Source organism: Gymnogyps californianus, chromosome Z, assembly GCF_018139145.2.
Source record: "Gymnogyps californianus isolate 813 chromosome Z, ASM1813914v2, whole genome shotgun sequence".
NCBI lineage: Eukaryota > Metazoa > Chordata > Aves > Accipitriformes > Cathartidae > Gymnogyps > Gymnogyps californianus.
Genome location: NC_059500.1, coordinates 56,168,654 through 56,183,147, shown reverse-complemented (window position 1 = coordinate 56,183,147; position 14,494 = coordinate 56,168,654). Strand labels below are relative to the sequence as shown.

Below are 14,494 nucleotides of genomic sequence, written 5' to 3'. Positions count from 1 at the left end.
GAGTTTTCTTGCTTTTGCTCTTTCTAGTCTCTCAGGGGTGGGGAACTCAATCCACCATAAAGGCTTACAAGACCTAGAAAAGCTTATTTGTGACTCAGGACATGGGAGCTGAAGCTGGGATCGGTCTTTTCTCCAGAAGAGCTACAGAACTGCCGTAAAACTGGGACAGCTTCCAAAGGCCACCTTTGGCAGGAGGGAGTTGACTTCCAGGTAAAAGTCTCCATAGCTCATTAGAATCACTCAGAGATCACACAGCTTAAGAATATGGTTTATCTCATTGGAAGAGTTCTTTTGTTTTGGGGGTTTTTTTGTGGGTTTTCATTTGTTTGTTTTAAATAAAACCCTAAGCTTCCCAGAGTTCCAATGGGCAGAGTCTCCCACATACAGCTATGCAGGAGATGGGGACATAGGGACACAAGACAGTGACTCATCTCACCACTATAGACAAGCACTCCCGTATCAAAGTACATGAAGTTGCAACATAAAAATAATATTGACATTCACAGAAATTTGTTTCTGAACTAATTATTTTAATACAATTTTTTTCAACTTAATTTTGTCTTGTATCAGCAACTAGTTTTGAATCATAAGCAGACTAATTCCAACCAGCAGAAAAGCCAGGAACCAGACGAGTCATGTCCTTACATTTATGAGTCTATGCTGCACACACAGCATGCAAATCCAGGTCATCAGGAGCACTGGCTTTTCTCCTCGACTCTAGGAACAGATTGCCACCAGCAACTACAAGCCAAAAGTAACCATCATGGCTGTTTGGTGGGACCATCTGGGGGTTTGATGCAAAAGCATGGGCCTCTGTTACAGAACTATCCAGCTTTCTATTTGTGACTATTACTGACTAAAGTGCATATCTTCCCTGCCTACCCACAGGGACTGTGAGGTACTGTGGGATACTCCCAGCAGTCTACAGACAGGAGCACCTGGATCTGCAGCCAGCACTAATGTATCTCTTGCATTTGTCTCTACAAGGTAGATGACAGCTGGAGCTCCTCATGCTGTTGCAAGGCTGACAGCAGCCGCCACAGTGGCGGCTCTCTTTCTATAGTTGGCAACAGGGATGAAAATGTGCTCCCCATTCCACTCAGTCTAGAGACAAGGAGTGTCTCAACTCTTCTTCCCTGGGTCTGGTCCTACTACTGAATACAGCTGTAGGCAACTCACTGCAAATAAAGCACCATTTTTATCTGGCAAGAAATAAGTTAAAAAGTTCACTGTCTCCCTCATTACATGAAAATTTGGTCCTTGTTCTACCTTAAAAATACTAAATAGTATTTCCTCTAATACAAAGTCCAATCCAATTATTTCAGTGGCCTTTGGATCAAGTCTTTTCTCATTATAAAGTCCAATTACAAACATTTAATATTTCTCTCAAGTGACTGATAAACTGTACCAGAAAGTAACAGAAAATCCAGGCAATTAAAAAAGATAAGTCTTGACAAAATTAAGAAAAACAGACATCCAAGAAAAATGTTGCCCATGACAACCAGAAACTAGATGGAAAAAAGTTGCAATGACGTTCTCATTACACATTTTTTATAAATCCATGATGGAAGAGATGAGAGGTAGGTCATCTGTAAATGATACTGGGCAAGGGTCAAAAATAAAATACTGTTTAAGTCTTCAGTTGCAGACGTTCCACATAGACAAATTGTTAGGAAAGAAAGATTGAGGAGTCTCGTAAGGGACAAGTTAAAAATTATAATTCTGTAAGTTTTTGTTAAGTAACCCTTAACAAAATAACTCTTGTGAATATACCATTAGGTACACTGAATTATCATTCTAGTAAAGAGGAATGGGGATTGAAATTTCATAATGGAGTTAAAATTCTATCATTATTCACAACTAACTTAATCCCATGCCTCTGGTAGCTGCTTCACACAGGTCAAAAACCTGTTCCCATAAAATATGGGCTATTCTAATACCACTGAACTCATTGTATGTACTTGTGATACAAGGCATTTAAAAATAACCTCTCAGTCATTTTGCTGATTCACACTAACAGCTTAGCATCAGCAGGTACTGGTGTTTTGGCAGCAATGTAAATTCATGCTAATTTTCTTGGAGATCATTCCTAAAAAAAGCAGAAATGGAAGTCAGTGCCAGAATGATTGGCACATAAGTGCAACAATTTATTCACTGAACAAAAGATAAAGTCACTTATTAGCCCATCTCTGGAATTTTGATCAGTACTAAGAAAGGAAGGCTTTGACAATCCACGTATCCGAACATACAGGCTGTTGCACTGTAATCCTCTCCTGAGCCACCAAAATCCTAGCATCCCCCACAAAAAAAAAAGCTCGCAAGCGGATGAGAGCTCTGCGCATGCCCCCAGCCGGTTGCCCCCGTGAGAACACCGGGGCTCCCCGGCCTCGCGCCGCCAGGCAGCCCCACCACTGCAGCCCTGGACCGCTGGCAGCAACGCCCTGCCGGGACACCATTCACAGCCGCAGCGGCGTGAGTCAGCTCAATTCCGTATGCAAGTCCTATTCTGCCTCCATTTTCTTTCTTCCAAGGCACAAATACTTCGAGACACAAAACAAGTCTGGCAGCCAACTAAAATTAACCTCTCCAAACATATAATAAGCTAAAATGACTCCACTCGATAGCTATTCCAGCTACCACAGTCTCTAATAGCTGAAGAATCTCAGTTATAGGATGTCCCTAAATGTACAGAGCAGACTACCTGAGATTTTAAGTGAAATTAATTCCTAGGCACTTAGTGATAGTGGCCTGACACCAGCTGAGAAATCTGGTCTTGACTTTTTGGCTCTTTTCTCTTTCTTTCATTTTAAGTGATAGGTTTTGCTCAAGTACCTATGTCCTCTTACTTGACAAATTTTGATGAACTGCAGTTTTCAGTGAGACAGCACTAAACCCATGCCCTTTAGGATTTTACCAGCGACTCCAGGAGCTCACATTGCAAACTACTAGGTGTGATATTAACTGAGTTTAGATCTGCTTTGACAAAGGCAATGGGACTATACACCACTTTGGCAAAGTATGGAGCTGTGGGCATTGATGACCAAAATTCCCAGATCCAAAAATTCTCCACAGGATACTAACAGTCCTAAACAGTAACTTTTGAAACAGTAACTTTCAGAATGAAAGCTCTTAAGACTTTTTGGGGTAACGACAGCTTCAGAGAACAATGACCTTCTTTAGGAAGCCTGAAGGAGGCAAGCCCACTGCTGCTGCTGATGCAGGTGGCTGCCCAGGGGACACTGAACACGTCTTACAGTTTGCCAAGGTCCCCCCCGGCTGCAGGAAGGCTGACAGAAATAAAGTCTTGGGCACAGGTAAGGAAGGACTCACTTAAGCCAGTGCAGTCACCAGCTGCTGACTTATGGGCAACAGGAGATATCCCAGTACTGCTCAGATAGCAAACACATCTTCCACAGATACATTCTTCATAACAACAGGAGAAAGTCCAAACTAGCCACAGTGCATTGCTTGAGCAGTATTTCTCAGAAGGTAGGGGGTGACTAGCTACTGAGCAGCTATTTAAATAAATGGATTTCATCTAGACAAGGGCTTGAATATGCACCAATGCAACAGTCAAGTGTCCCCAGGTGGAAGCTGAGGGACAAAATGGCAGGTGTGGAAGTCTTGCAGAAGGGCCCCCAATGTCTTCACCCTCCCCCATCCCCACCCCAAACTCCATTTGCTTGGTCTTTTGTGAAGCTGCTTTATGCAGCTGAAACTTTTTTTTAATTAAGAAAAGATTGGTAAGTACAGCTGCAATTTCAATAGAGCTCTTTCCAAGACTCTCCACTTGCTCTGCCTCACTACCAGATACACAGTTCCTTTCCCAGCACGTACATATTAGAATTCATTGTTCGAATTTTTTGTCCTTGTGACGTTAACATAAGATGGAGGTTATCAGTACATGACAGAGAAAACAGAGGTAAGCACTGGAGTACCCATTTAAGTCATGTTGCCTGTTGTCTTGGCAACCAGTTAATAAGCTCTGTTACTCATTTTTCACCAGCACCTGACAACAACATCTCTGCAAGATTTGGTATTATTAAGGAGTCTGCTAACTCAGCTGCTTTACAAGGAATCAGAAAAGATCTGCTGGCATTTCCATTCTGAATCCTATTTTTCAGGAATAATAAATCATCCATAAATTGCCCAGCAGCTGAATATAGGATGCACAAATACCACTGTGACAATCCATTCCCTTGAAAAGAGCACAAAAAGTGTTGGGATCCAGTCATGCTCCCTGCAGTATCAATATGTACAGTGCTTTTCACTACACAGGGAGAAGGATTAGACCTCAAATTCCTCAAGTGAAAACACATGAATGCTTTGACAGACACATTTTCTCACGTCTCTCCTTCGACACTGCAGGCATATGGCATGGGGACAGGGTTGGCCCAATTTCCTCCAAGCTTCCTGTTGGAGAAAGAGTCCTACCCTTCACATTGCTGCTGTGTGTATCCTTGAGCTGCTTTGAGAAGCGCACAAGCAAGTACTGAGCCAGCACTGCAATTACCATAATTAAACATTACAATCAAACAGGCTTCAGTCAGCAGTCAGACCTGACTATAGTAGGAGCTGTGCAGACACACTAGATGACTCTACCCTTCCTCAAGAGTAAACTGTCCCTATGTGTGACTTGCACAAAGAGTCCAGTCTCAAAGAACTGAAAAAAAGCCTGTTTAATTACATCCCACAGACTACCCCGTCACCTTGGATGAATACTTTCCTGGGACAAAATGTCACCTAGTGACCAAAATTCCGCAGAATTTCTGAGTTTGGGACCATAAGGGAATACATACCTACAATCATCTCTTTAGTATGAATGTTGACCATTTCAGGGGTTAAACACTCAAAATTCAACATTTGGGTGTTGTAACAGAAATCAAACATTCTGAAATTTTATTAACAAATGGCAACAAAAACCCCTTCTCCCTACCAAACAGTAGGGAGGATACAAAGGAGCCTCATGCAGATTCAACATCAGAGAACCACAGAGAGAAACTAAAAAAAATGATCCTCTGATCTGTGCAGTGGGATTCTGGAGGTGCCAATGGGCTTCCCCACGAAATTTTAGACAAGAAATTGGTCAAGAGGGCTAGCTTTATTCCTAGATGTTCCCTTTATCCAAGTTTCAGGCTCCCTTAATGCTCTTTCAACATAGATTTTGGCAGTTTATTGTTTAAAGATTGACCAGTGGTGAAAAACACATTCATTACTGCTTGTCATAGAGATGTTGATGAATTCCAGTCACATGCAATTAAGCTGTAATTCAACACAATGACAGACTAAACAGGCAAGTCTAGGCAAATAAGAAAAAAAAAATCAACCAAAAATACAATTCCTAGAGGAAAAATTCCTGGAGGATTCTATAATCCTTCTGTTGAAAAAAAGGGGTGCATAATCTTATTTTATTTATCATATGAAAGCAGAGTATTTGCTTTATTTCAATTCATGCAACAGTATCAGGATTTAGCATCTAAAAAGACAACAAAAAATATTAGCACACTGGAATATTTTTGCGAAAGGAGAAGCACAGGACCTTTTTTTTCCCTGAAGTTTTGAAGCAAAACACGTACATGTTAAAAATGGGATGCATTGCATTTTACATTTCTTAAAGATAAATTCTGCTAATTTCACTTATCAGAATACCTTCTCTGTAAAACAAAGCAACTAGTGTCACTGAGAAGTTGAATTGGCTTCATGACACTTAAACTGAAATTAGAGACATGTATTCTACGCCTGAGTTTACTTCCATGTAAATCAGGAACTACATGCCTTAACTCTAAATCTTCACACTGAGTATTGTTGTATTGGTTCTGTTGGTTTTCAAACCAGGGGAAGAATTATAGAAGTATATTTTTCTTAATTCTGGCAATGTTTTACTCTCTATAGATATGGGGAGATGCAGAATAGGTTATAGCAGATTTTGCTGTAAGAGGAAGAATTAGTTACACAGGACATTTTGGTATATTATTCGAAACCATCAGGTCAATGCTGTCATGCTAGCAAGACACCAGGATCTCTTCGTCAACAGTGTACAGCAACTGACCCTAGGAATGTGATGTAGTAGCATGATACAACATTTCATAGCCCTTTTTCACCACACTTAAGAGATGTTCCTGAAGCTAGAATTTATAACACTTATCAGTACTAGGTCATACTAGTCAACATGCACATGGCCACAATGATTTCAATGAAAGCAACCTCTACTCCTTTGAGGTTACATATTTTTACATGAAAACCGTGACTAATTTCACCCATGCTCACTCAGCATTTATGTTAAAGTAATGAGATGTTAGAAAACTTACCAAACACTTAATTCCCATGCAAGTAGAACAAAATCAAATTTTACACTTCACAAAATCAGAATTTTTTTGTTTTGTTTTGCTTTATTGTATGAATCATTTAAAGGAAGGTCAGGCTTGAAGAAAAGGCAGCAAAAGAGATTTGTCTTATGAGCCCTGTGAATTTCTGATTTACTTATACAAGCCAAAGAAAGCTCCTGTGAGTCAAGGTAGACCCTCCACCCCTCAGTTTTTCATACCAAGAAAGAGAAAAGTCCAAGCCCTTTGGGAAGAAACATGGGGCTTGAGCCACGCTTGTGCAACAGCCGTGACACCATTTCAGGCTCTATCAAACTGCAGAGCTAACCTTTCAGGTTATTTTTTTGTATGTGCTCTACCTACCACAACAAGCTTCAGTCTCTAGGACTACTAGATTGGTGCTACGTAAACAAACTGTTCAGTCAAAAAGTGAGTTTTACTTAACTTTAATGTGGCCCTAAAACTAACATCTACTACCAAAGTAATCATGGTGATATACATGAAGCTAACCTAAAAGACTGATTATTTTAAAGTTAAAAGTTGTGAGAAAGTTAAATTATAATTTTCAAGCCAGATTTTAAAATAAAGGAAAAAAAATATTCGTTGTAAAGAATCACAAATGAAAGTGGGCCATACAATTCCAGAGAGTATTTATTAATTCTGCTCTTAAAAACAAACAAACAAAAGACCTTTGTCAAACACTTCTAAAAACTCACCTCGAACTTCAGGAGAGAATCGAGCTGAATGGCGAGACACAAAAAGTTTCAGTTCTTGATCCAAGTTGCATTCAATCAAGTTTGTGTCCCATGATCGAATTCCTAAAATTCAAAATACAAAACACATCTAGCTTGATACATGAGCACTGGAAGTTTTAACTGAGTATTTCTCCATTTGCATTCATGCTATTTGCATATTTCTAAATTCCAAACCCAGCCCCTCGTCCTTTCAAGGCACACAGCTACTTTTTGGAAAGTGCTGAGCACTCAGAAGGAGCACTCTGGACAGGAATCAGTCACAAGCAAGAGGAAATCTGCCTTTCCAAAGGGTGACCATCCTTTAAGGCCCCAGCTTTAGGACTGCTGTAGCCACATTACGAGAAGTTACTGATGTGCCTGAATTGACTTTAAAATAGCAATACACTGACTTACAAAACTGAGTGAATCACTCGGAGGACACTTTAGTCACATTGCAGGACCATTGTACTTGTTCCTCTGAGAAAAAAGACAGCATCACCTAGCATGTTGCACATTAATATTTAAATATAAAGTATTGAATTGCTGACTTCTTAATTCAAAAGCTTTGAAGCATTCCATATTTTAAATTAAAATTTAAGTGATCTTTTATTTATGAAGTATCAAAATTCTAGTTTTGAGATTTAAAAATGCTACGCTTGATCTTTTTGCTTTTAAAAACTAAGCAGCACAGCTCTATTCCCTACCATTTTTCCCCCCAGCTACTTATAAAGTGAGACACTTGACACATATGATCAAAAAATGTATTATTCTAAAATATATTTTAAGGATTGAAATTTGACCAGGGGGAAAAAAAAAAAATCATTGCAGCCAAAAGACAAATTTATACTTTCCTTCCATAATACTTTGATGACAAATAAATAAAGAAATAACAGGAGAACATGCTTAACATTTTTCAGCAGTTTATTTGTTTTGAAATTCTTCTGAAAAATCTTCTAGTTTAGAAAAATAATGAGCAGGCAGTTGCACTACAGGTAAGTCCAGGCACTGCTGCGATTTTGAACACCAACATTACAGTGATTTTTTTTTTCCTAAAGGAACATCATTAGACTTACACAAATTAGCTGGCAAACGCAGAAGGGACTGCAGGTAAGGAAGTGTCTGGTGGCCCCTCCCCACATGCCTGACCATGCCTTTGCATGAAATTGTTGAGTTAAATCACTTTGGGGTTTGGTAAGGAGATCCCTGAAGAGGTGTGTGGCCAACCCTCACCATAAGACTAGCACTAACACTCCTGCTGGTAACTCTGTCAGCGTTTCAGGCTGTGAACGTTGCTGTCAACGCCACCTCCCATGCTATATTCTCTTTCAAGGCAGCAGAAACATCAGGACTCGTGCTGGCAGAAGCTATATTGTAGGGCTGGAGGATGAGGAGGAGAAAGAGGGGGAAGAGCAGAGAAACCAGATCTGCAGTGCTGGTCTCCCATTGCAGCTCTGGGTAGGTTCTCCATGCAAATATGAACATCTGCATTTCAAGAGCCTGAAGCCTCTTCAGGCAGAATTCATCCAGGGCTTTTCCTTGACAGCATCCCAGTCCAGGTAGGAGCATGCTTACTACTGGGATATGCTACCAGCTATTAAGTAGCTGCCATCTGAAACTCTAAATAAATTTGGAAATACAGCATTGCCTCTGTGTTTCATAACCACTCGAGAAAAGTAATTGAGCTATAACCAGCCACCTCCACTTCCTCACTGATGCATCATTGTTCAGAGGCATAAGCAGTGAGTCTCTTCTGCAAGTCTCCTTATTTTCATTTCTCAAAAATGTCTTGGCCATATGGTGCATTTTTGGGGCATAGTTTTGGCAGACAAATACAGCTCGGCAGGCTTTAATGTTTTCCAGGTGTTGGAATATTTGAGAGCAAGAAAGTAAAGATGATATAATACCACACACATACAGCGCATATGAAAACTATGACTAGTAAACCCACATCGATCACAAAGCTGAAGTACGTTGAACAAATGAGCGCTGAACTTCAAGAAGCTAGAAGATAAACAGCTCACTGGCCTCTAACAGCAAGCTTGTGTGGGGAGACTACAAAGCTTTCTGGAGGTCACTTAAGCAATATGGACTATGATTCAGCAATGCTGATAATGATAGGGCCTGTCCATCATTCCTAGCTGCTTTTGCCATGAATCCAAATTTGCTGTAGGGATAAGATTCTAATTAGGCATAGTCCAGACTGCCAAGCCAGGCAACGTCCAAAATACAGGACTCAATGCAAAATAAATAGCAAAAAAAAAGCCTAGACATCCCAGGCACACAGTAGTCCTAGAAGCTGAAGCTGGGGTTTGGATAGAATATCCCAAATCTGCAGCCGCATGATTCAGCAGTCTGGTTGCAAAAATTATGCATGTACATTACAAAGTAGCATAATGTATTATATACATTACATAATCAAATCAGGTTTCAGTAGAATGGAGGTAAATCTGGAACTAGAATCCAAGGTCAATCCAATTATGTAGATCATTAACAGCATGGACGTAACTACTGGAAGCATGGCTGAACTGGAGCTATTTCTTTCTTTCTGCAATCTTAGGAATGCAATGCCACTAGACACAGGACTAATCAGACAGCACACAGGGCACACCCAGTAGCATCTGCCAAATCAGTGGAAAAATGTTGCTTTCTCTTCATTCCTCTTCTTTTTTTGGTGGACAGTGGGTTGGAGGATTGCCCCCTTAGCAAAGTCACATCCCAAATGTAATTACTGAAAATGCATCTTGCCGCGCCATTCCCTCTTCATGATATATTAAGAAATGACTCTGCATTCCACCAGGTTGCGTAGCATCACGCCACTGATGTGTTATCAGCAGATGTTTTCTTTGACACGTTGCTCTGCAGTTTGGCGCATGAATCCACAGTTTTCGGTGATGGTACTCAGGAGATGTACCAGAGAAGACAGTGAAGCAGAGTTATCAAGAACCCAAAACGCATTTAAGGCTCTGTTGAGAATAAAGGTGGAAAGAAGTGGGTTTTTCCAGACTACAGCACGCTTTCCAAAGAGAAAGAGACTAGTCGAGCCCATATTTGCCTCACGCAGATAGAGCTTCAGACTCCCAGTGTACTCATCCAGAACAATGCACCTCAAAATTTGATCAAGGTTTTTTCCTAGCAGGCAAAATCTCAATCAGATCGTCTGACACCAGGAGCAGTGAGGTGACTTCTAATCCAAAATGATGAATAAAAAGGCCAAAGCGTTCCCTCTGAACATCTAAAACGGTAAGTGGGTGTTATGCTTAGAGGCAGGAGGTAGCAGCAACAGAGCTATGCAGCAGCAACTGTACAATAGAAGCTTCAAGAAGAGACTGAAGAGCATTTCTTCAGAGGAAGGATGACATCAGCTGCCTTGAGGGCAGAGTTTTATCCATTTGCTCTATAATTTTTAATAATTTAATTAAAACGCAGCCAATTCACTTCTGACACAACCAAAAATTAGATAGAATTAGGAAAGTGCAATGCTGAAGAGGCTCTGAATGACAAAGCATCTGCCTCAGTAGTTCTCCCTAGGAGACAATGGTAGCAATAAAGATGAACAGGTCACGGTGAAGCTGGTTAGCTGTGATGAGGCAGCCCTTTACCACAGTCGTGAAAAAGAATCAAGAGAAAGAGCCAACTAAAGCAACAATGCTTGAGAAAGCAACAATAGAGACAAATGAAGTCCTAGCTGGACTGCTGAACCACACCTACATGACAAGGCTGCTACCAATCCCCCGTTCCAGGGTCTCTTCCTCCCCTCTAACAATGGCAGGTTTCTGAAATCTCTGCATTCACCAGTCCAGAACAAAAAGATGTGTTACAAAATCAGGTATCAATTGAGTTTAACAAACTATAGGGTCCAGCAATAATTTTCTTTGTGCTTCATACCACTATTACTGCAACGGGGCTTTTTTTCCGCCTCTGTGTGTACGCTGCAACCTATTGTATCAGAAACCACATCGAGAACTTAGAAAACTGTCATTTCACTTGATACACCTTCCTGTATCGCCGTCTTAAGAAAAGGACAAATAGAGAGTCACAGCAGCCCGCAGCCTGACAATAATGAGGCTGAGCACTCGGGTATTATCCTCGTTACCCATACGGTTTTTCTTTATTGAAACATATATATGCCCATTTAAAGCTTGAGTCCTGAAAAATCCTCCAGCCGAGAGAAAAAAAAAGTCTCACCGCCCAAAGTTAGACACAAAGGCACGGCTGCGCTCCCGCTCGGGCAGTCTTTGCCGCCGAGGAGGAAAACGCCCCGAATCCCGCCGCTTTGGTTTAGCGGCGGGGGACGGGGGTCTGCGGGCAGCAGCCGCCCCGCAGCCCCAGCCCAGCCCCAGCCCCAGCCCCAGCCGCGTTTGCCGCCGGCGCCGCGGCCGCCCTTTGTCCGCTCCGGGCTGCCATAGGGACCGCAGTGCGGACTGCGCCACGCCCACCCGCCGGTGTCTCCGGGCAGACGGGCTCGGCGGCGGCGGCGGCGCCGCGGGCGCTGGGCTCCCGACCCGACCCCGGCCCCACCGCCCCAACAATGGCGGTCAGGGGGCTCGCTGCCGGGCTGGCTCGGCAGGCGACCAGCCCGCTGCGGCTCTCTGCGCTGGGCGGCACCGGGGCCCGGCCCGCAGCCGTTGCTCCGCAGCGCCCGCACCCCACCGGGGGAGGATGGCGGGGGGGGGGGGGGGCTGCGGCGGGACCCTCGTGGAATAAAGAACCGGAGATCGCGACTTGACGGCTCGTGTGCCCGTGCCCTGCGGGGGGGGGGGGGTGAACCCCGGCCGCGTCCGAGGAGGGGGAGGGGGAGGGCGCCGGCGGGGGGGGGGTGCCGCGGCGGTGCCTGCGGCGTCCCAGCTGCCCGCCGCCTCACCTTGTTCGATGTTGGCGATGGCCCGCCGCAGGTGCTCCTCGGTCACCAGCTCGCCGATGACCACCAGCAGGTAAAACTTGCTGTCCAGAAAGCGGTGGGAGAGGCTGGGCGAGGGGGCGTTGGGGATGCTGCAGGAGGGCTCCGAGTCCACTTCCACCACCACGGTGGCCATCGCCGCCGCCCCGCTCCGCCTCGCGGCTCCGGGGCGCTGAGGGGAGAAGGGCCGCTGGGCGGCGGCTCCGCAGGCGGCAGGGAGGGAGTGAGGGCGGGCGGGGAGGCGGCGGCGCTTTTATACGGAGACGGTGCAGGGCAGGGACCTGGCGAGGAGGAGGAGGAGGAGGAAGGGGGGGAGCCGGCGCATCCCTGCGCCGCCGCCGCCGCGTTTCCAGCATCCACAGCTGATGTCATCTGCGGCAAATCCTCCCCGCGGCGGCCCCCGGAAGCGGGAAGGACGCGGGGGGCGAACGACGCCCGGAGGGGACGCCAAGGGGTGCCGGGCCCGGCTCCCGGCCCTGGCGGCGGGACCCCTCGGCCCGCGCTGCCCCGGCCGGCGCAGGTCCCGCACCCCTCGATCATCCCGCGGCCCGCGCTGCCCGGTGCCCTTCCGGGGCGTCGCCCTGCCGGGCTGGTCAGCCCCGGGGTCTGGCTCTGCTGCCTCGGCTGCCCGAGGGCCTCCCGGGGTCCCAGCCTTGAAGCACGGCGGTGAGGAGCCGCAGGTGACGCCGTGGCAGACCTGGGGAGCCCGTCGGGGAAGGCCGGCATCGGGGCTTCAGCTGCACCCCTGACGCCAACGGATGAAAAAGCAGTTCCGCTGTCCAAGGGCAAGGGTCCTGTCTCCTCCATCTCGCTGTAGCACTGCAGCAAAATTTGAGTCATACTTCCCCCCCACACACACACAACCAGCAATCTCAATGTTCTTGCTGCCTTTTTTCATCTGAAAGCAGTTCGCTTAATAAGATACCTCAAACATAGCCTTTCTGCACATATTCAAGGCCCATGGATACATGACTTGCACCAGAAAAGCACTGGCTTTGGACAAGCTGCTGAAACCCATACTCTTAAGGCTGAGGAAGTTCAAAGGGCTTTGGGTAACTAATTTTGACCAGGCTCAAGCAACTCCAGGGAGCAATGGTATCGGAAGACATCTACAATTGCAAAAACAAAGGTTTCATTTTTCTCCACATAAAACTTAGACATCTGCTTCCCCAATACTCACTGAGACCCACTCAAGAGATTCACTCAATCACCTCCTAAAAGTGCTTTATCCTCTCCTAAAATGGGATAGAGCAGTCAGATAAATCAGCCTCTCTGAGGTGTTCCTCTCACTTTACTGACAGAAGCAAGGCACAGGTTTACACTAAGCCTCTTGTTTATATGGCTAAAGTGATGTGGGAGAAATCTCACTGTGACCTAGGAAAGGACTTTTATAGCCTGGTTTTTAAGACAACCTCTGGTCCCTGACTGAGAAGACACTTCCTCTGTGTGCAGCTCTTTCCAGTACTGACTGCCTAAATTCACTGCCTGCTGCTCAGAAACACAGAGTGCTTGCCTGGATGAACTGATACATCAGTCCTGTTTTCTTAGAATATGTACTTTGTTCTAGGGCACACTGGACTCATTCTAATTAACATGCATTTCAGGTTGTCACTGCTAAGCTATTTGTCTTACTTGCCTAGAGGCACCCACAAAGATTGAAACACCATTGTTGTAGGTGCTGGTCCATAACGTTATATCTGCCTATAGCACCTAGTGTTTTTAATATGAATAGTTCCTCTGCATAAATACAGCACTGAGAGCCTTGGCTAATACGACGTGATGTGTTTGGATGTTGCATCCAAAGTAGACTATTTTTCTGAGCTGCTGTTAGTCTGAAGGTTGTAGAGTGCGGACAAGCATTTTTACAGCCATGTCAGGTGGCTGAGATGACACGGTGGTAAAGCACAACGGTGCTCATTCTTCACTAGAGCTGACACTGCTGATGATAGAACAAATGCAGCGGCGCAAATGCAGAAGAACTAGCAGCAGTTCTTCTAAAGTTCGCGAGGTATTCATAGAGTGTTGCTCTTTGGGTACCCCTGTTCATCTGAGCCTGGCTGTGACTTTGGCGTTCCCGCGCTGATCCTGGCGGTTTCCGTGGGGTAGTATAGAAGCCTACCTAGAAATAGTGTCCACTCCCCTGTGGCCATGTCCTATATGACCCCCACCCTAATAATCTATTCTAATTATAGATACCCTCAAGACTTGCCACATGGTGCCCACTGGAGAAAGCCAGCTTCTGGCTTCTCCCACTGCAATGCGTAGCTTTGGGATATGCCTTTATTTCAATCATCACCAACAGGAGCAGCTGGTCTCTGGAGACCAGAGACCAGCTGGTCTCTGAAGAGGCTTGCCAAGGGGACTTGCTAACTGGTTGCAGAATAGGCTGGTAGTGGTTCCTGGACATAAAGGTAGAACAATTACTTGCCTCACAAGCACAGTAGGTTAAATGCATTACTCTGAGAAATGCACACCAGTACACAAAATGCATTATATGTGCTTTTTAGCACTTTCTTATTTTAAGAAAAAATGAAGACATG

The 14,494-nt window shown here is 44.7% G+C and overlaps 1 protein-coding gene across 2 annotated transcripts in view; it reads right to left on the bottom strand.

The window, feature by feature from the left end:
• LOC127027183 (microtubule-associated protein 1B-like) overlaps positions 1-12,093 on the bottom strand; it is a 73,254-nt gene extending 61,161 nt beyond the window's left edge. For both annotated transcript variants that reach the window (XM_050912752.1, XM_050912753.1), the window contains exons 1-2: positions 11,919-12,093; positions 7,040-7,141 (exon numbers count right to left, since the gene is read on the bottom strand). In XM_050912752.1, the coding sequence (XP_050768709.1) occupies positions 7,040-7,141; positions 11,919-12,090 (274 nt within the window). In that variant the 5' untranslated portion in view covers positions 12,091-12,093. The remainder of the gene's footprint in view (positions 1-7,039; positions 7,142-11,918) is intronic.
• Positions 12,094-14,494: the final 2,401 nt, after the last annotated feature.